The sequence below is a fragment of the Leptopilina boulardi genome, unplaced genomic scaffold (genome assembly GCF_019393585.1).
Source record: "Leptopilina boulardi isolate dan_hultmark-lab unplaced genomic scaffold, ZJU_Lbou_2.1 LbouV2_244, whole genome shotgun sequence".
Taxonomy (NCBI): domain Eukaryota; kingdom Metazoa; phylum Arthropoda; class Insecta; order Hymenoptera; family Figitidae; genus Leptopilina; species Leptopilina boulardi.
The window spans coordinates 610,887-633,899 of NW_026137801.1; the positions used below are offsets into that span (position 1 = coordinate 610,887).

At 28.6% G+C, this 23,013-nt stretch overlaps 2 protein-coding genes across 3 annotated transcripts; both read right to left on the bottom strand.

The window, feature by feature from the left end:
* Positions 1-868: 868 nt before the first annotated feature.
* Positions 869-6,166, bottom strand: LOC127280395 (protein arginine N-methyltransferase 6). The gene is made up of 4 exons (XM_051303353.1): positions 5,934-6,166; positions 3,978-4,092; positions 2,538-2,904; positions 869-1,420 (listed from the first exon to the last, which is right to left on the bottom strand). Exons 1-4 carry the CDS (start codon positions 5,997-5,999, stop codon positions 892-894), a joined length of 1,077 nt encoding a protein of 358 aa, XP_051159310.1. The 5' UTR covers positions 6,000-6,166; the 3' UTR covers positions 869-891.
* Positions 6,167-10,839: 4,673 nt separating this feature from the next.
* LOC127280443 (anaphase-promoting complex subunit 10-like) lies at positions 10,840-15,795 on the bottom strand. 2 transcript variants are annotated; one of them, XM_051303416.1, is made up of 3 exons: positions 15,704-15,795; positions 12,402-12,651; positions 10,840-11,352 (listed from the first exon to the last, which is right to left on the bottom strand). In XM_051303416.1, the coding sequence occupies exons 1-3, from the start codon at positions 15,714-15,716 to the stop codon at positions 11,061-11,063; spliced, it is 555 nt and encodes a 184-aa protein (XP_051159373.1). In that variant the 5' UTR covers positions 15,717-15,795; the 3' UTR covers positions 10,840-11,060. The 2 variants fall into 2 exon arrangements, with proteins under 2 accessions (XP_051159373.1, XP_051159372.1); XM_051303415.1 differs by having other exon boundaries at positions 12,402-12,654; positions 15,704-15,789.
* Between the last annotated feature and the right edge of the window lie 7,218 nt (positions 15,796-23,013).

A 23,013-nucleotide genomic window follows, 5' to 3' on the forward strand; every position in this document is an offset into this window, starting at 1 on the left:
TATTTGTCTTATGATTGTTTTGAAAAGCGTTATTCTGATTCATGTTCTTACACGTTGTACAGGATTAAATTAGTTTAATGAGAAACATTTGTCATTTGTTTTCGCTTTCTATTACGTAAAGCTTTTTTTTGCTTTATATTTCTCACATTTTTTAAAGCCCTCTATTAATAAGTTTCAAGCGAACCCACATGCTTTTTTTAAAAAAGTCAGTCATACTGGATCCGCCACTTTGAATTTTGAAAAAATGACATCGGATTCGTAATCAGCGATCCCTCGGTAACGATTTTGATTAATTTTGAAAAATTCTGCCGCCATATTGGATCCGCCATTTTGAATTTTTAAAAACTGAAATCGGATTCGTTATTAACGACCTCAATAACCCTCGAGTAAAAAGTTTTAAGTGAATCTGATCACTTTTCAAAAATGATATTCGTCATATTGGATCGGCCATTTCAAATTTTTAAGAACTGACATCAAATTCGTAATCAGCTACCTCAAAACCTTCTTCATGATCTAATGACGTAAACTTATACAAACGAATGAGGATAATGAGCTTAATCCGAGCTTGGCCAAAAAACCGGCCTTATTGACTCTCTCTCTCTCTCTCTTTAATTTTATTCATAAATTTTTATTATAATCTAACAATCTTATCTGATGATATAGTTAGCACGTTTTTCATTATATCAAATAATTAAAAGTAAGAATAAGATGTCTCTTTAAATTTGGACAATAGCTATTATTTCTTTTGTTTCTAAATTTATGTTATATTATTTTATTTATTATTATTATTATTTATTAATAATATTGTTTTAATATTGTTTAAGATTTAAACCGCTTTATAGTCATCGAAAAATCAGAGCACAATATGTTACCTTTAAAAATATTAAAATTTTAATCATCTGGATTAACATTTGTAATTAAATTATTAGCATTTAATTGTTGTTTTTCTATATATGTGCGCATAATAAGACACTTAGTCATATTGCAACAACAAGGTATTTCATGTTCAACTTCGGCAGAATCCAACATTGTCAGTTCCATATTATAAAATCTAGAATTTTCCTCGCTTCTATTTAAATTTAATTTATATGTCAATGGATCACTTTTAGATAATTCTATTTCACTTGGTAGAACTATAACAGTTTGTTTCCAATGTGTGGGTTCACATGACGGTGCAGTGGATAATTCAGAGCCATTTGGAAATTCAACGACAAACCATATACAAATACCTTGACACTTTCCGTCTTTTTGACAAATTGCAATAGTATTATCTCCTGATAATGTGTTTAATTCTTCCACTGTCACATCATACAAATTCAACCAGATCAAAAGGTTACTGTCACATAAAAGGTTCTCATCGTTCACAATTGATACTTCTGGTTTTAACGATTTTAAACGCCTGTGTTCTTTTCCAACGCATCTGCAATATTAATTCGTATTTATTTTATTTGAGAAAAGTTAAAGTTCCTAGGATTTACAACCCCTTCAAGGAACAAGTGGAAGTGTTTTAACATAACAGTACTTTAAGAAAATAATAATACTAAAAATCTTTTTAGTTATTTTTTTTTTGTTATGGAAGGTTTTGTATAGGTATTAAAAAATTTTCTTCCTCGTGAAGGAAGCTTTGTAGTCCGGATGTATGTATGTGTGTATGTGTGTGTGTGGATCCCTTTTTTGTTTATACGATAAATTTAACAGGTTTTAATGGATTGAGATAAAATTTAATAGGCTTATTTATCATATTAATATCTCAAAATTGACCAAAGGATTTTAAAAAATACCCAAAAAAAAAATTTTATCGTCTTTTTTCTAAATTTTTTTTTAATCGAAAAAATTTTTAAATGGCAAAATTTAAGGTGATATACAATAAAATCTTCTTCCTTACGTCATGACAAATCGATTGGTATATATAAAGTATAGTTTTGATTTAAATTTAAATTTAATGAAAGTTAAAAAATCAGTAATTCACATTTTAGCTATAAAATTTTACGTTTTAATTCAATTTAAATCATTTAAATCACCTGAATGAGTTAAAGAAATTTATTGCTTTCTCAGTGAGGAAGTATATTTTTTGCTTAACACAATGAGGAAACAAAATGTTCATGAAATGAACATAAAAGACCCCCTACTTGTTTTATATTCTACAATATACTTTTTTTCACCTACAGAAGTAAATGCTTAATTTGACAAGTAAAATCAGCTTGTTCTATTTTTTGACCTATACATTTTTTTAGGAAAAAACATGAGCTTTATGAAAATAAAAAAAATAAAAAAATGTCCATTTTATAGAAAAATGCAATTTCATTTTTTATTTGCATTTTTCAAGGTCAAATTTTTTTATTTTTAAAAATTGTTTTCAGCATTAAAAAGTGCGTAAAAAGGGATACTATAAATCTTTTAAATATGCCATGCGAGACAAAAAATCCAAACTTTGACCCCCTCTAGTTTTTACATTTGTTTAAATAAATTAATAATATTTGCTATTTGTAATTGTATCTAATCAGTTTATGCAAACTTTTAACATACAATATACGTACTTCATTTGAACACCATGAATATCGTCCCAAAAATCAAAAAATGATGGCAGTTGACAGGGTGCAGCATATAATTTAGCAATACTCGGAAACATGAGTCCATTTTCTTTAAGGAAATTGTCTCTAGCAAAAATAACAGAATCCAGCATTCCTTCGTGTATTAAATAAAAACCCATCCATTCTGATACAATAATATCTACTTTGTCAATTAAACTTAATTCAATATGCTCTACTGAACTTTCAATTACTTCTATAACATCAGTAAAGTTATTTTCAATAACAACTTCTTTAGCAATTTTAGCAACTTGACTTGCTTCTATTGCATAAACTTTCTTAGCACCAGCTTGGGCACAAAAAATTGATAAAATGCCTAAAATTAAAAAAATAGTCATCAGAATCAAAAGACAACTTTGTTTAATTTTGGTTTTAATACCTGAATCAAAAATCAAGTTTATTTAATTCTTATTCCAACATTCGAATCAAAAGTCAACTTTGTCAAGTTTTTATTTAGATTAAGTAAGTAACAAGCTTGTCACAAAATTTTCATTTTAATTTTCCTGACTGCTAGACAATATTTCGGGTTTTTACCTAACATTTTTAAATTTTCACAGATGTGAATTACTTACAATTCTTTTAATTCAATATATTCGAAAATTCAATTATTTTCAAAAATATAATTTATTATTTTAAGAATACAAATCTAAAATATAAGCCAAAAATATTAAAAATTACAAAAACTACAATTTATTTACCAAGAAAAATTTTGTACCCCCTCGACGAGATATCAACTGTTTGGGCCAAAAATGTATAAGAAAAAATGTTAATGTATTTTTATGTATTTTTTACCATAAGGTTTTTGGAGTCGCTGATTACGAATCTGACATCAGTTTTTCAAAATTCAAAGTGGAGGATCCAATATGGCTGATGACAAAATTAAAAATTAATCGGATTCTCTTGAAACTTGTTACTCGTTTTCCAGGTTGCTGATTATGTATTTGACATAAAAAAACGTTTTAAGAACGCTTTTAGAACGTTTCACGTCCGCCAAATAATGTTCTAAAAAATTTTTAAGAACATGGATGGTCTAATAATGTTCTAGAACGTTTTTTGACTGACATGAAACGATTTAAAAACGTTTTTGGAACGAACATGGTTTTTTACTCACTGGGCAGCGACCCCAAAACCCATTTTAGGAATATTGAAGAAGTTTTTATTCTTTTTTTATGTTGCGTCATAAACAGGACAGTCTTAGTTTCGCCAATATATGCGTCAGCGACAGGCAACGGATTAAAGTTTTTTTTTCAATTTTTTTCATAATATTTTTTCGACACTTAAATATTTCTAATGTGGAGTTTAAAGTATGGGAACTCTAATCTACAAAATTTTGTAAAAAAAAATTTGCCTAACTTTATTCCACATATAAAATAAAATTGAGCATCATACCAGTTCCTGCGCCAACATCCATAACAGTTTTATTTGTAAATTTATCTTTACTGTCAAAAATCGCATTTTTATACGAAAGTATTCGAGATTTATCACTTAACATCAGCTGATGAACCTATAAAAAAATACGTTATAAGAAACTAGAAATACAACAAAAAATTTGTAACTTAGATGGTTAGAAAGCTGATAGAATTCTGCGCCTGAATGTATATCAAGAAAATTTTTTTCCTTTTTTTAGTATTTATAATACCGCAAAGATTTCAAGTAAAAATAATGCAATTTTCCTACTTTTGTACTAATGTTTTTGACTCCTGGCCTAATGTAGAATAATGTATGGAAAAATTTGACAATTTTACAACATAATTTTTAAGGTCTTAGCTTTAATTTGCATTTTTGAAAATTAAAAAATGTTTTGTGGTTCCTGAAATATATTAAAAAAGGTCAGGGCCTGTTTTTCTACAACTCAGCTATCGATCATCACTTTTCGCCGCCTCGCTGCTGGGTTGTAGAAAAACATGTTCGAACATTATTTTTAACATATTTCAGGAATTACTAAACATTTTTTAAGTTTAAAAAAAGCAAATTAAAACTTTATATGCCCAAATGAACCAAAACTGGAAGATAAGGGTTAATTTTTAAAAAAGGATTAGGACTTTTTTAATAACATTGTTCAAACTATTGGAAAGTATGTAAGAAAATCTTCAAAACTCATTAAAGGGACAACTGAAATATTAAGGAGAGAGACCGCTGAAAGGCTGTTTAAGGTTGTCAATTTTTTTTCTGACAATATTGAGTATGTAAAACTGTAATATAATATGGGAAACTGAAAAACAATTAATTCATTAATAATTTTTTAAATAAAACTTTAAATCTCCAAAAATTTAAAATTTAAACTTCTGTGGCAACTTTTATTATTTTTCATTGCTGATTTTTTTACACATTTTTTTCATGATTCTAAACAATCAATTTTTTCAGAAAATAAAATTTCTGAAAAATAAAAAAAAATTGTAAAATTGTTAAAAATTACTTTTTTTTATTTTTCATAGTAAAATATGATTTTCGGTTCTAAAAAAATTGTTAAAAAAAATTCTTACCCTTAAGCCAAACTAATTATGTTTGTTTTAAATTTTATCAATTATTCCTTAAAAATTAAACTTCCACAATTTTTAATATTTTTTATCGGTAATTTTTTGTAGGTTTTTTTTCATGATTCTGAACAATCAATCGTAATGATTTTTAAAAATTTTAATATTTTCAAAAAATAAAATTTCTAAAATAATCAAAAGAATTTTTTTTTATTTTTGATAATTCACAATAATTTTAGATCCTAAATAATGACAGAAAATAAATTGACACCCCTTAACAATATTAATTTCGAATAGTAGAAATTTCACCGGTCTCTCCCCTTAACCTATTTAATTTTTCGTTGTTATAAGGCAACAATTTTTTTCGACATTATTTTTAGGATCTAAAAATATTTTAAATTATCAAAATTTAAAAAAATATATTTTTTACTATTTAAGAAATTTTATTTTTTGAAAAAATTTTTAAATCAATACTATTGATTGTTCCAAATAATAAAAAAAAGTTTGAAAAAATTAACGATGAAAAATATTAAAAATTGTAAATGTCAAATTTCCATTTTTCCTCAATTTTAAGTTCTATGAAAAAATTAGTTATTTAATGAATATTTTTTTTCTAAATTTTCATGACCAAAGTAGAAAAATAAATTTACATTATATAAATAGTAAATAAATAAATTGAAATCCTAAAAGAACGAAAATTTTATTAGTACATCCCCTTAATATGTAAATTTCAATCCATACAATTTTTGTACGTTTTTGAAAACGAGTCTTCTAAAACGTAAAAACTTAGATATTGAAAAATATTTTTGTATTTATATTTTATTTAAATTTTGTATTCTTGGCTCCAATAAACTAGAAAATTAAAACTTACATCAAAATCTTCATAACTCATAAAATATTTGTCAATATTTTGATGAATGTCAGAATTATTGCTCATTTTTTCTCTTTTACGAAAAAACGTTTAAATAAACTTATAATGTTTTCTGTGTTCAAAATTTGTTTGTTTTGTTTCATAGCACACTCGAAACCACGTGCACAGAGTTCGTCCAACTTGTGGCAAGTTTGTTAGTTCGTGCCACTTGTTGGATAGACTTGCGCCACTTGTGGAAAGTGTGACGTCTGGCGGTCTGGCGTCTGCTTCTAGTAAAAATTTCTAGGGAACTCGAAAATGAATGAAATGAGTCGAGAAATTTCAATCGAGATTTAAAATTTTTTAGATATTCTAAAAATTGTATTTTAGAATATCTATTACAATATAACTACATTAAAAAAGTGTTTTTTATAAATAAAATAAATGTTATAAACAAATTAAGTTTAAAAATAGCGTTTTTTTACAATAAATGTAATTTTGACTAAACAACAATAGGAAATAACCAAACAATAATGTCCATAAAGTTTTCGAGGTCGCTGATTACGAATCTGGCATCAGATTTTCAAAATTCAATATGGCGGATCCACACGGAGAAAATTTGTTCCGAGAGTTTTACTGAACTTAGTTCGGTAAAATTGGGATAAAACAGCAAAACGGTAATTTTCAATAATTAGTACAGTAAAATGAATTTCATAAAACTGTAATGCAAAAGGCATAAAATATTATAACACGCATATATTAGTGTCTCAAGTTCAGTTCGGGAAACCGTAAGGTACTGACAGTACATAAACTAGAACAATAGCTAAGAATATTAAGGTCCGTTTTTGATAAATCAGAATTGAAATTTCATAAATTATTTAAATTATTAATGAAGAGTTCGGTAAAACTTCAGGCAGAAATATAAAAAGTAAATATTACCATTACTGGAAATCTCAATTCACCTACTTTAATGATTCTCTGATGGTTTAGGCTGCAGTCCCATGGCAGCGTTTTGCGTTGCGTTTTGTCACTAGACCATGAGTGTAAAAGAGATGCAGATATATGTTTGCTATGTTTACACTCAGGGTCTAGTGACAAAACGCAACGCAAAACGCTGCCATGGGACTGCAGCCTTACAATTTGATACTCACATATACGAATTGAAACAGTACATCATGTTAACCTTACACCTAATACACGCAACACATTTTTATTTAACGTAATACATACTAAACGCATACATATAAAATAACGCCATACATATATATAAAGGCCATTCTCCAATAGGATCCTAAACTCTTGCGTTGCGTATGCATTGCGTCGGGTGCTATTGGCAACCAATGCTAAAATCAACGCGTCAGTCACGCAACGCAAAAGTTTAGGTTCCTATTGGAGAAAGGCCTTAATCGCTCGCTTTACATTGCTTCAGAAGGTTCGACCTGTCCTTATATATTAACCAGGATTTTAGTTTACCGCTTGTAAGAAACGTTCAAATTTTAAAGTTTTTAATTTAAATTTAGTTTTTAATTTTTTAAAGTAATTAATTCATTTTTTCTGAAATTTTTATTTAAACTTTATTTGTGATTTAAATAGAAACAAATTAATGAAAAAAAATTATTTTGTTTGTATATTAAAAATAAATTATTTTCCCTAAAATTTAATTTAAAAATATGATTTAGTTTGAAAATACATCTGAGCAAAATTCAATTTTTTGTTTATTTCACCTCTAATAATAGTTAATGAATTAAAATAATTTTTATTATGTTTTCTGAAAAATTAAAAAAAGACTGTGTAATAATAATAATATATATATATAAATAAAAGGTATAAGTTCATAAAGTGTATAAGTACATAAGTTTTACCGAACTGGACTTGAGTAGTGCACAGAAAGGAAATACTCAGGAGAGCTGGCTATAGTTATCGTAATATAAACCAATGTTTAATGATTCAAAATTTTCATATATTTACAGTACTAGCTTGTAATAAATTAAAATATCATATCAAGTTTTAACTATCATCACTACAAAAAATAAAAAAAATATTTTGAAAAATTCCTATTGTGCAACTATATCCCAACTTTCAGTTAAAATTCAGTAAAATATCCGGAACAAATTTTCTCCGTGCAATATGGCGGATGACAAAATGAAAAATTGATCGGATTTCCTTGAAACTTCTAACTCGAGGGTTTTTGGGGGCGCTGATTACGAATATGACGTTAGATTTTCAAAATTCAAAATGGCGGATCCAATATGACGGATGAGAAAATGAAAAATTTATAGGAATGGCTTGAAACTTGTTACTCGGGCGTTTTTTGGGTCGCTCGTTACGAATATGATGTTGGATTATCAAAATTCAAAATGGCGGATCCAATATGGCGGATGACAAAATGAAGAATTGATCGGATTTGCTTAAAACTTGTTATTTTGGGGGTTTTTGAGGTCGCTGATTACGAATATGACGTTGGACTTTCAAAATTCAAAATGGCTGATGACAAAATGAAAAATTGATCGGATTTGCTGTGTTTTTGATGTCGCTGTTTATGAATATGACTTTGGATTTTTATAATTCAAAATGGCGCTTTTGTATGTGTGTGTGTGTGTGTGTCTGTGATCAATTTTAACAAAATTGTCCGCTATATTGGATCCGCCATTTTGAATTTTGAAAAACTGACATCGGATTCATAATTAGCGACCCCGAAAACCCCTGAGTAACCAGTTTCGAGCGGATATGATCAATTTAAAAAAAATTGTCCACCATATATTATGGATACGCCATTTTGAATTTTGAAAATTTTTAAAATCTGGCTTCGGATTCGTAATCAGCGACCCTTAAAACCCCCTATAATGCACTTCAAAGATAAATTCCTGTTAAAGTATGTTTCAAAGTTATTATCGTTAATAATTTTAAATGATATTAATATGAGCGTAAAAGTATTTTATAATAATATTAATTATGCAATTAAAATTATATTTATAAAAAAATTGTAAATAAATAAATAAAATGTTTATTTATAATCGTAAGGACTATTCAGAACTTGACCTTGAGCCATTGAGATTTATTGGTCAAAAAGCACGACATGAGCGCTCCGATTGGTTAAATGAGTAAGAGGGGATAAAACTCCTCCCACTAACGAAAGTATATAAAGCGAGCATCTTCGGCTTGAATTTCAGAACATTTTGAGAATTGTTAGAAGCAAGACGTGTTGCGCGTAACTTCTGATTCTCAAACTAAGTATTGTAATTAACTTAGAGTAATTAAAATAAATATTATATTATAAATAATTTCAATGAAGTATTGTGAACAATATTCAAACATTTTAAGACGAATAACAATTCTTTAATTGTTATGATAATTAACTATTCCTTTAAGTCTAGGATGTGACAGAAAGTTGTTTTTTTAAGGGTCATTATAGTATGCGCTATAAATCTCAAATTCGGAAACGGCCTAGGAAAAAAAATACTTATTATTTTTCGAGTTATTTGCATTAAAAAATGAGTGCAATTTTCAATTACTCATAACTTTTTCACTTTTTGTCCTAGAAAAAAGTTTCTTAAACGTTTTTGGCTCAGAAAATATTTAAATTTATGAAAAAAAATTAATTTTGAAAAATTCAATTTTTTAAATTTATTTATTAACCCTACAAAGAGTAACTGGGGTGTCTAGATACCCCAGCAAAATTCAAATTTCGACAAATTTGGAAAATTTTTCGTTTTTATCAATTTATTTTTATTTTATCAAAAAATCAATAAAACTAATGTTTTCCTTACAAAAAAACCAATAAAAATCACTATATATAATTAGTTTTATGTCAAATGGAAACCTTTTTACACAAGTTTCAAGTTGGGGTGTCTAGACACCCCAGTTACCCTTTAGAGGTTTTAATTCATATACTTCTTCTAGGGTGTTAAAAAAATTTAATTTATTTTTAATTTTTAAACTTGTTACCGGGCACCATTTAAGCTGAAAAAATTCATGAACATTCTTTAACATGAACCAAAGCATAATGTGCCAAATTTGGCGAATACCTTATTTTTTGTTTTCCAGATATTAATTAATTAATTAATTAATAAAAATTAGTAAAAAATAAAATATTTTGCGAACAAATAAAATTAGAATAATTTTAACAACATCATTCCAATGCTTATCAAAATCCGCATTTTCAAAATGTCGCGCAACTCAAAAACCTATTTCCAAAATTATGTAACGTAACAGTCTTTTCAAAACGTTCATAGCTCTTAAATAACAAGGCGCACAGAAAAATTTATATGAACAAAAAATGTTACTACTGAACCCAAATTTTACATACAAGTATAAAAAATATTAAAAGTGTGCGATTCCAAGTGAGATTTTGACTTTTTCGGAGTAGGTTAACCGATTGCAATGAAACTTTGGAATTTTGTTATATATAGTAAGACTAATCTTTAACGTAAATTTCAGCCTAAAATATTTGTTAGTTTACGAGATTTGCAATAATAACAAAAAATTTAAAACTGCTATATCTTCCGTTCTAATAAACGGATTGAGGTCTACTTTTTTTTAAAATGTCAAGGAAAATGAGAGGAATAAATCTCTTTCAGAACATTTTTTTATAATTTTACAACTAAAAAAATTATTAAATAATAATTGAATAACTTTCGCGCGACTATTTAAAATTCAATCACTTAAACGCTAAAATAATCTTACCTGTGTTTTCTTTAATGTTCCAAAGGCTTTTTATTGTAAATGTAAGTTTAACTTAAGAAATTTTATTAATTTATTAGTATAAACAATTGAGATTTCTGCTAGTTGACGTGCAGACGACATTGCGCACGCAGCATTGTTATAAAAAAATTGTATGTTGAAATGAAAAATATAAATAAAAATATATAAATCTATCTTCTATCTACGAACAAAAAACTGTACATGGTTTAAAATAATAAAAAAGTAATGATAATATTATAATTTATTATTTTTACTATATACATATTTTTTATATTACATACCTAATAAGAATCAGGTGGAAGCCATGTAAAAACCATTTAAAAAATATGAGAAAAATTTGATACATATCTTTCCTACTTCTAAAAGGTTTTGAACTAGTTTTTAGTTATCTTTTCAGATTGGATAACTTTCAAATATAAAAACAATTATAATAAGATGAAAAGAATTTTATCTGATAGCGGTATATTGCTGAAATTCGTTTGTGAGAAATTGACCAGGTACATAAGAAGCAGGTGGACCGACAATTTCAATGGCGGGACTGTGCACTTTAATTTGCCGCATATGCGTATCTCTTCCATTTTGGTGATTACTAATAACAGCTATTTGAAGCATAAAAGTGCGAATTGGACGTTCATTTAAATCTTTGACAGGTATTACTATCCATCCATTTGGCTCATTTAAATCCATAATTTCAACTTCTTGCAGATCATTAAAATTTGTTCCAGCTCTTATACTAATTCTGCAACAAAAATATAAAGCTAAACTAAAATCCACTGTTTTTAGCCCATTTTTGGGCTCATGAATTTTGCTTTTAAACATAGTTCAAAGTATTTATATTGAGGGACATCAATATCATCAACATTTAGAGTTGAGCATAATTTTTGTTTTGAAGATACAGTGTTAAAAAAGTGTAAAAAAGTGGTTAAAATATACTAATTAAAATACGCTCAGATTCGCTTAAAACTTATTACTCTGGGGTTTTTGAGGTCGCTGATTACGAATCTGGTGTCAATTTTTCAAAATTCAAAATAGTAGATCCAATATAACGGATTTTCAAACAGATCTGAGCGATTATTAGAAATCTTGTGCCATTTTGAATTTTTGAAAACTTACGCCCGATTCGTAATCAACGACCCCAGAAACTTCCGAGTAATAAGTTTCAAGCGAACCAGAACGTATTTTAATTGTTATAATTTAACCCTCTGCCTAAGCTGATTTATCCCCAATCTAGTGTTTTTAAATGTAATTCCCATAGTCTCCACCAGGCGTCCAAATAGACGATTTTAGACGATAACGGTCATATGAGTAGGCAGAGGGTTAACCATTTTTAACTACTTTTTAACCCTTTTTTAACACTGTATCTTCAAAACAAAGATTATGCTCAACTTTTAACGTGGGCTAAATTTGTCGTCACTTTTTTATTATAATTTTCCCTTAAACAATAAACCCTATAGTCCCAATTAAAAATATTGCATATATTATTCCCAGCCTTCAAAAAGTAATTTTTTTTCCCTCTCTTCATAAAAATGATATGAGAAATTATTCCAAATCCATGTAAAATTAAAATACAAACCTCAATGTTTGTATAGTTGACTGTAACTACGACAATTTTATGAAGATTTCAGATTATAAAAATTCACAAAAAGATTAGTAAATAATGTAAAAATTGAATCACTTTTTAAAAAGAAAAGCACAATAAATTCACCTCAATTTTGGTTTATTAAATATAACTTATTTATTTAATAAGCCTCACCTAATATCAATAGCAAAAATATATGTAATTCTTACCGACTAGGAGTATAACTTTCATCTAGTTTGTAATCTGTGTATATACAAATATCCCGAATAGTAGTTTTTCTGCGAAACTGAATATTTACAAGATGTGGTAATTGTCCATCTGATTGCCAATAAGTTTCTGTTATATCATCTCGAAGTTGATCAACGCCAAAACCTGGTTTACAACTGGATAAACTCCAGATCGCTTGATTTCCCACTTCTTGCACTCTGCCCGACATTTCTTCCTGTACTGGATCTTTATCTGCTGAAAATCAATTTTCAAGATGAAAACTCTTTTATAATTTAAAAGACACATCTGTATTTAATACAGAATTCATCAGTTGTTTAAATTCTTTCTAATTTCTTACCACGAATTCAGGCTGCGAACTAAAGTAAGAATTTAGAAATATGTATAATTAAAAAAAATCTTTTTTTCAAATAGATAACCAAACTTCCCTACTGAAAATCCCCACATAGGCTCCTATATAGGAAGCCATATGGTTTCCTATACAAAATCGTATACGTAATTGGAACAGGAATTTGAATAGGAAATTAAGTAGGAATTATCATATGAATATGCACATTATATCTTAATATCATGCGCAGTAGTTTTCTTCAACTTTTTCGGCTGCGCAATAAATTTTTTTCATCTCTGTAGTCTATCAGGAACCTCTACTATTGAAAGCTATATATATTAGAGTTGAAAAAAAATTCATATTATAGGAATTGAAATAGGAATATACATAGGAATGTACATTCCTGTGTGGATGTGGATTCATATGATAATTCCGACTTAATTTCCTATTCAAATTCCTGTTCCAATTACGTATACGATTTTGTATAGGAAACCATATGGCTTCCTATATAGGGACCCATATGGGAGCCTATGTGGGAATTTACAGTGGGGTTTTGTAAAAAAAATGTTAAACTTCTACATTTTCTAAATTTCGAAGTTTTAATTTATGAAATTCATATTATGTAATCAAATCGTTTAATAAATTTTGTAAATTATTTCAGTTTCATAGAACTGAAAACATTGAAATATTTTAAAATATTTTTGTAATTGACTTTCTAATTAAATTAATAATTGATTTAAGTTTGGCTTTAGGGTCCGTGAAATAAAGAACGATGTTTTATCTTGATTTCAGACGTTTCGGCAACACATCGTTCTTTATTTCACGGACCCTAAAGCCAAACTTAAATCAATTATTAATTATAATAATAATACATATTAAAGAAAATTTGGTTCCTTATATTATCATGTATTAACCCCTTGACAGTCCATAGCCCCTATATGTCCAGAAAAAAGTCGTGCCACCTTTGTGAGTTTGGACATGTCCACCTTAGAAAAAAATACTAAACATAATTCGATTTGAGTGTCAATGGGTATACTAACCCCTACAGCACCGAAACTTTCCTAAAGATTTATTTGTTAAATGTTCGGAATATTTAATTGCAAAGTTTAGTGAAAATTGTGTAAAGATTTAAATGTCCCGATTAAATAAATGTTCAGGAAAGTTTCGCGCTAAACATTTATTCAAGTGGGACATTTAAATCTTTACACAATTTTCACTAAACATTGCAATTAAATATTCCGAACATTTTAAATAAATCTTTAGGAAAGTTTCGGTGCTGTGGGGGTAGATTTTTGGGTTCGTTGAATCTAAATTTGAGGTCAGATTTACAAAATTAAAAATGGCGGATCTAATATGGCAGAAAATTTTAAAATTGATTCGATTCATTCAAATTTCGAAACTCGGAGGTTTTTATGGAGTCGCTGAATCTAAATTTTATTTAGTATGCCATATTGAGTCGCCATAGTAGGTCCGCCATTTTGATTTTTTCAATTTAACCTCGAATTTGGATTCAGCGACCCCAAAAACTTTTAATACGATGATATATTTTTTTTTTGAAACATTTTTTTTAACCGTTTTGGGCCCATAGACGATTTTTCTACTAGACTGCGAAGGGGTTAATTAATGTTCATATATTTTTATAAATTAATATTCATAACACTTGAGCATTAAATTTCAATTTTATACGGAATATTCATTAAGAATATAGGGTAAGAGCACCAATTACGGCGAGTGCATAAATTACAGAGGGTTCATAAAACATAACTATTATTACTATTATATTTAATGTAACTGCTGCAAAATGATTTAAAAAAATTATTTTAATCTTTTTTTGATGCAATTACTAATAAAGATACACATTTAAACAATTATTAATTTAATTATTTGAGATTAAATTTTTTCCCTCCCCGTAATTGAAACATTTTTAAGATTTTCATTGGCTCCAATTACGGTAATTAAACATCTTCAAAATACACGTAATTTTGTTCATCTTAATTGATACACCGAAACTGATACAAACGCGCCGTAATAGAAAATTACGGCATTAGTTTTAATTTCTCATATTTGTTTAAATAATCGATTTTTATAAAGTTAAAATATTTTTTTAATATCTAAATAACATAAGTTCTTAGTTTAATAAGTCTTAAGTTGACTTTATACAATAGAAATGTCGAATTTTATATTTCAAAGGTGTTTTGACTAGAATCGCGCCGTAATTGGTGCATTTACCCTATATAAGTTTTAGTACAATCTTTGAATAAGACTTTTGTCACACGGAAATTTGAATACGACTTATATTATTTGGAACCTTGAATAAGAATTATATTCTCTGAGTTTCGAATAAGACTTATATTTCCTGGAATTTCGAATACGCATTATATTCCACAAAATCTTGAATAAGAATTATATTACAGATTAGAGAAGAATTTTATTTAAAAAATTTGTTAAATAATTGAATTATAAAAGACCTGATGAAGATTTACATTGTATACTAAAAAAGACGTATTATATTTAAAAATTTTGTAAAAAATGTAAAACAAAAAGTCGAAAAAGTAGTATAATCTGAGACCAAAACTAGCATCTATTAGAATTCTATTACCTAAAATTAATACCATCTAAGTGGTAAGGATATTCTTTAACTGCTATTAATATGTTTTTATTTTGGTTCATTTTTAGGAAGTAACTGAGTAGAAACATATAGAATTTAAAAAAATATTTTCAATTGGCTCCTATTAACTTCTATAGGAAAGTATGAAATTTGAAATAAATAGGATTTTCTAAAAGTCTTTAATATGATTGTATTATGGAAAAACATAAAAAAAAGAAAAAAATAAAATAGATATTTAAATTGAAGAATGCAATAATAACAAAAACACTGGTTATTATATAGAGACAACAGGCAAAACAGCCGCAATAATTATTAAACTAATTTATTTTAATTTATTATTTTGTCCTCACCTTTGTTACTCATTTTAATGAAATTCCTAAATTACAGTTAAATATTTAAGTATCTTCTGTTTTTTTATGGCTTTTACAATCAGTGGTAGACAGGAGACTCTAGTGCAGGGAGTGACTCATTGTTTGAAGGAATTTAGTTCTTCTAAATGATGTCTGGCGCTCCGATCACAATGCTGTAAAGAGCGACTATATTCTCGCTGGAATTACTTTTTGATATCTCGAACTAACGAGATATCATCGCGCTAAATTTAAATATTAAATTGTTAAACAATTAAGTTAACATAAACTTTTATTACTTTACTTCTTCTAAAGGAAAATATAAAGATGTTTATAAAAAGCATGACGAATGGAAAATAATTCCTTCACGCTTTAATACTTCTCAAATTCTCGTTTGAGTATCTCAATAATATAAACAGTTCTCAGAATTGTCGTAAATAAAGTAAAATAGAAAAGGAAATATAATTCTTAAACTTTCCTTCACTCTGAAATATAAAACCTTTAAAAGATCATAAAAAATATACCACTTGAAAACGTTATAAAACCTTTCTCCGTGGGACACTAAACACATGTTGACCAGATACAGATATAACTCGTTAAATCGAGAAAAGACACGTACTGGTCAAACAATAGATAAAATATCCGCTATGAAATACTTTTTACGTTGCATTCTAAATTCACATAAACAGTATTAAAATACAATCATCATCTACCAATATATATAGTATTAAGGCGCCGTCCCATGACAGCGTGAAACGCCGGCGTAAAAGCGGAAAGCATGAGAACGAAAGAGATAAAGATATCTCATTATCTCTTTCTATCTCATGCTTTTCGCTTTACGCCGGCGTTTTACGCTGTCATGGGACGGCGCACAGTGGGAAAAAAATGACCCTCTGTGGACAAAAATCTACCGACAACACAAATCTTAACCGATTTTAATATTTATTTTTTCTAAATACTCGGAGACGTTTTTCCTGTAACGCACAACTGCGATAAATTTGATTTATTTCAAACTAACCTTAAAAATGATACCTATATATGAAATTACGTTATTAGGATGGTTTAAAAAATGGAAAAATGATTAATTTTGATACAGCAGAGAGTATTGTGAACCCTTTTTGATCACTGAATGCGAATTTGACATTAAAATTGCAAAATTTTAAAATTCAAAATGGCGGGTGCAATATGGCAGGCAATGTTTTATAAAAGTCACCAAATTCACTCGAAAGTTGTTATTCAGGGGTTTTTAAGGTCACTGGTTACGAATCTGAAGTCAAATTTCAAAAATTCAAAATGGCGGATCCAATATGGCGGATAAGAAAATCAAAAATTAATTGGATTTGCTTGAAAGTTGTTACACGGGGGTTTTTTGGGTCGCTGATTACGAATCCGATGTCACATTTCCAAAATTCAAAATGGTGGATCCAATATGGCGACCAAAAAAAATTTAAGATTCACTATATTTGCTTAAAACTTGTTACTCGGGGGTTTTCGGGGTCGCTGATGACGAATCTGATGTTAAATTGTCAAAATTCAAAATAGCGGAAATAAAATAAAAAATTAATAACTTTTTAAAAATTTGATCGCCATATTGGATCCGCCATTTTGAATTTTTGAAATTTGACTTCAGATTCGTAATCAGCGACCCTAAAAACCTCCAAGTAACAACTTTCATGCAAATTCAATGAGTTTTTAATTTTTTAATCCGCCATATTGGATCCGCAATTTTGAATTTTTGAAATCAGACTTCAGATTCGTAACCAGCGACCTTAAAAACCCCTGAATAACAACTTTCGAGTGAATTTGGTGACTTTTATAAAACATTGCCTGCCATATTGCACCCGCCATTTTGAATTTTAAAATTTTGCAATTTTAATGTCAAATTCGCATTCAGTGATCAAAAAGGGTTCACAATACTCTCTGCTATATCAAAATTAATCATTTTTTTATTTTTTAAACCATCCTAATAACGTAATTTTATATATAGGTATCATTTTTAAGGTTAGTTTGAAATAAATCAAATTTATCGCAGTTGTGCGTTACAGGAAAAACCTCTCCGAGTATTTTAAAAAAAAAATATTAAAATCGGTTAAGATTTGTGTTGTCGGTAGATTTTTGTCCACAGAGGGTCATTTATTACCCACTGTGCGGCGCCTTTAAACAATATGTAATAATGTATGCGTATCCCCCACAGCACCGAAAATTTCCTGAAAATTTCCTCAAGATTTATTTGCAAACTTCGGAAACTTTAATTGCAAAGTTTAGAGAAAATTGTATAAAGATTTAAATGTCCAAAATGAGTAAATGTTTGGCGTAAAACTTGACGGAAGATTTAAATTAAATTTTCCAGAAATTGTCGACGCGAAAATTGAGTGAAGATTTAAATTAAAGTTTCGTGAAATGTTTGGCGTAAAAGTTGACTAAAAATTTAAATTAAATATTTATTAAAAATTTATACCGAAAGTTGAGTGAAAATGTAATTTAAATATTCAATCAACCACGTCAACTACGACAACAGCCAATTTGGAAAGGTCACTAAGTGACTCTGAAAACAAAACAAATAACGTACAGATGGACAATGGCAATATTATTATATTACCACCTCACTCCTTTGACATAGCGAAAATATTATCGCATGTACACTAAAACCCAATATACTGAATAATCCAGTCGAGACAAAAACATTTCAAAACTTATCCGATAACAAAATTCATCAAATGAATTATAATAACGACGCTTCAACAGCAGAAAATTTCAACACAGAATTATTAAAGTGTGACCTAGAGATTGAAGAACCAACTACAATTTCACAACAGACAGATGAATCTACCCAAAATAATGATAACGAAACATGCCGGGGATTCTATAATGAAGAATTAAAAGAAACAGAAATGGAAACGAATATAATAGAACAACAGGAGGAAACAACAACAGCAACAATCGACAAAAAGCTCACAAAAGAAACAATGGGTGGAAATAAAAGAAGAAGATCAGAGAAAGCAGAAAACGACACAAACGCAAGTAAAAAACAACAATTACTACATCACTCAATAATTCAACAGCCAGCAGTAGCAGTAACAGCAGCGACAACTTCGAATGCAGACACCAGCCTAGATGACTGTAGTAAGTTAAAAATAAATTCAAATGTACCGCCTTTCATAATTATTAACAACGATATTCGCGTCTTAACGGAATTAATGTTATCTAACTTTAAAAACCGAGACTTCATTTTCAAAAATTTGCACAATAAAAAAATAGCCCTCACTTTAAACAACTATGAAAATTTTAAAAAAACATTCTCTATATTAAAAATAAATAAAATTGAGTTCCATGTAGCCACCCCAAGGGAAGAAAAAATAAAAACATGGCTATTAAAGGGAATCGAGGGTGATTTCTCACACGAAGATGTTAAGGGAGAACTTTTAAGTTTAAAATTAAAAAACGTAAAATTAGTATATATTAAAAAAATAAATATAAAAGATTTCTTTAAAGTCAATAAAGGGGGGAGTGCATTCTTGGTGGGAATCACCCTCGATAGTAAATGTATAGATTTGACAACTATTGTCAGAATCCTAAATCAATCAGTTCAATGGGAAAAAATAAGAGGTAATAATCAATTACAATGTTACAATTGCCAACGATTCGGTCACGTAGCAAGATTCTGCAACAGAAATTATCGCTGCGTCAAATGCAAAGATAACCACGACCCAGGGCAATGTAAAGTAAATTTTGAGGGTGAAGACTCGGTTGATAACAGAATTTATACTTTTTGTGTAAACTCCCTATTGAAAATCCCCACATGGGAAACCACATGGGATCCTATGTCAAAAACTATGTAAAACCCCATTCCCCATATGGGAAACCACATGGGATCCCATATAAAAACTCATGGGAAATTGGGACAGGAATTGGCATAGGAAAATATCAAAACGAGGTTCCTCCATGTCATTTCCTATGTCAAATCCCATGTCAAATATCATGTTAAATACCATGTTAAATACTAATTGAGATCCTTTATCACTTTTTTGAAAAATTTTCCCATGTCAAACCCCATGTCATTTCCCAAGTAAAAACCTTTATCATTTTTTGAAAAATTTTCCCATGTCATTTCCCATGTGAAATCTTTTATCATTTTTTTGAAAAATTTTCCCATGTCAAATCCTCTTTCGCCTTATCGAAAATACCCACATAGGAAAGCATATGGGAATCCACATGGGACACCATATGGGAATCCACATGGGAAATGGAATACGATTTCATGTGCATTCTTCCAAATGATAAAACAAATAGATTTAAGCATAGGAAATCATATAAGATTTCATATAGATTCTGAAATTTCAACCTAAGATTTCACATGGATTTACATATAGGAAACGATATAGGATTTTATTCGGGAATTTTTTAGTTGGCTGCTTTATGCAGGCGGCAGTTTACAAAAAAAATTAATTATTTGATTAAATATCAAATAATAATACTTCAACTCATCTGAAAATAAAAAAAAAATTACTTTACTTCTGCCTTAGACTCTCAGCTTTTATAGTATTCCAGACTGATCTCAACTGTGAGAGAAAATATTTTCACCATCTGGTGGTGAAACAATGAAACTATAATGACGATCAACATCTATATTGAAATTTCATATGTCATTTCCCATGTCATTTCCCATGTGAAATCTTATCATTTTTTCGAAAAATTTTCCCATGTCATTTCCCATGTGAATTCCTTTATCATTTTTTTCAAAAAATTTTGCCATGTCATTTCCCATGTGAAATCTTTTATTATTTTTTGGAAAAATTTTCCCATATCAATTCCCACGTCAAACCTCATGTCATTTGCCATGTGAAATCCTTTATCGTATTCCATTTCCTCTGTGCATTCCCATATGCTTTCCCATGTGGGTATTTTCGATAGGGCGAAAGAGGATTTGTCATTGGAAAATTTGTTTTTGACATAGGATCCCATGTGGTTTCCCATGTGGGGATTTTCAATAGGGCTGCGAGCAATACGGACATCCAGCCTCATTCAGAGGATGCCCAAAATTATTAGCTCTAAAAGAAAAATGTTTAGAAAAATTAAATACTTTAAAATTAAAAAATGACCAAAAAGAAAAATATTTAAATAATTTAGTTGATAAACAAGTGTCTTTCGCAGCAGTGGTGAATAGAAATAGGAATAATAATGTAAATAATGAAAATCAATTTTAAAAAAATACACAATTAGTAACTCACCAACCTGTCAATGAAAAATTCGAAAATCAAAATAATATTAAAGTTGTTCAATACGTAGAAAAACAAAACCAAATTGAGAATTTTACACAATACAATAATGTCGACAATAATTCAAAAAGAAAAACTATTGAAAATCATGTGTCCCAAAATACGACATCAGAAAGCGATATAATGCATACAATTGTAAATAATGATTGCTTAAACAAACCCCCCAATTCAATTTCAATTTCTATCCCGGAAAATAATAGTAACAATAATGATACAAAAATAATCGCAAATATACCCTCAAATCCTAGTCTAGATACTATCCTATCCGCATTTATGAGTCAAATGAGGGGATTCATTTCTCAACAGTTGGATGGAGTCAAGAGATCGGATAAAATCAAACACTAACAAGATAGAATATATATTAAAAAAAATCGAAAATAAAAATGAATAATACGAACAATAATACTTATTTACAAACAAAAATTCAAAAATTGCAAAATTTAAAAGTATTATCAATTAACGTTAACTCACTAGTAGCGAACAATAGACGTTATAATTTATCTTTTACACTTAACAAATTAAATATTGATATAGCATTAATAGGTGAAACAAAATTAAAAAGCAGTCACAAAATAATTATTGATAACTACAACATATACAGAAACGATAGGGAAAAGGGTAAGGGCGGTGGTACTGCAATTATTATTAAAAAAACATTAGACTGTGAAAAAATTGAAACCCATACATCAGATAACAATACTAAACTGGAATCTACAATAATAAAAATCAAGCTCCATAATATGTAGAAAAAATCTTTATATTATAAGTGCGTATGCACCCGGAAACATCAGGTCGAATTATGTAGACGAACTGGAAAAAATTTTTACTGAGTTAAAATTAAATTCACTAGATATGTAACTATTATTTTCTGGCGGGAGATTTGAACTCCAAACACCCCTTCTGGGGTGATTCGAGTTCAAATACAAGGGGCACAAGCCTTTTTAACTGGTATACTTCAAACCAAATAAAATATAAAGCAACACTTTACGGCCCAGAAAATCCAACATTTCCTAGCGGTAATTCATATCTGGATCTGATCGTGTGCGACGCTCGCCTTGGGGTCATGAATCTAACAAACAATAAAATAAAAACAATCCCCTTTGAAAGTGATCACAATGCAATATTAGCAAAGTTTAGATTTCAAAACATGAATGACTTCTTGTTCTCTTCTAAGCAGGAAAACAAGAGGTTATATAACTTTAATAAGACAAACTGGGAAAAATTTAATATTAACCTACAAAAGAAAATTATAAACATCCCAGATAATAAATGCCTTAATAACGATGAAATAGACTCATGGATTTATGTCCTGACGGAGAGCGTCGCGGGCGAATTATATAAACAAACACCAGTTACTACGAAGTCAGACACGATCGGGAGATATTTGAATGAGGAAATAAAAATTTTACAAAATGCAAAGGGACAAATCTTATCACACATCCATAAGTTGAAATATAGATGGGGAGCAAACTCGAACGTTATAAAAAATCATAATAATATTTTTTAAAAAATTAAAAAAACACTAAATCATAAATTTAATAAATCAGTAAATGACTATTGGCATAATAAAATTAGTAATATTAAACCACATGGAGATGACAATATGTTTCCTCAACTAAATTCAATATTCAAAAGTAAAAATCAAGTAGAAATACCAAATTTAAACATTCCCAAAAATAAAATAGACTCTTTAATCAATGACGAAATAAATTTGACAAACTGTAAAGTAATGAACGATTCAGTAATAATCTCGAAAGCAAAGGATAAAGCCAATATTTTAGCTAAATATTTTTCAGATATAAACAATTCAATTCGGAGATCAGGCAGTGAAGGCCTGGACAGAATAATAGAAAAAACTACACTCGATTTCAAAACAAAAAACAAACTCAATTCTACTCAAACAAAACGGTTAATTTCTTTTAGTAATACAAATAGGGCCACAAGATCTGTCTTCGAAGACAATCATTTCTTTTGTAATGTTAAACTGGTAAGTTTGTTAATAAAAAAATTACATAATAAAAAATCTTCTGGATTCGA

Bases quoted from the DNA above. Each gene is read 5' to 3' on its own strand.
- LOC127280395 (XM_051303353.1), bottom strand. From the start codon at position 5,999: ATGAGCAATAATTCTGACATTCATCAAAATATTGACAAATATTTTATG. The intron at 2,905-3,977 runs GTATGATGCTCA...TTTTAATTTTAG, and splicing joins GGATGTTGGCGCAGGAACTG to GCATTTTATCAATTTTTTGT. The intron at 1,421-2,537 runs GTACGTATATTG...TTAATATTGCAG, and splicing joins ATTCATGGTGTTCAAATGAA to ATGCGTTGGAAAAGAACACA.
- LOC127280443 (XM_051303415.1), bottom strand. The intron at 11,353-12,401 runs GTAAGAATTACA...TTTTTGTTGCAG, and splicing joins GAAAGTTATACTCCTAGTCG to AATTAGTATAAGAGCTGGAA.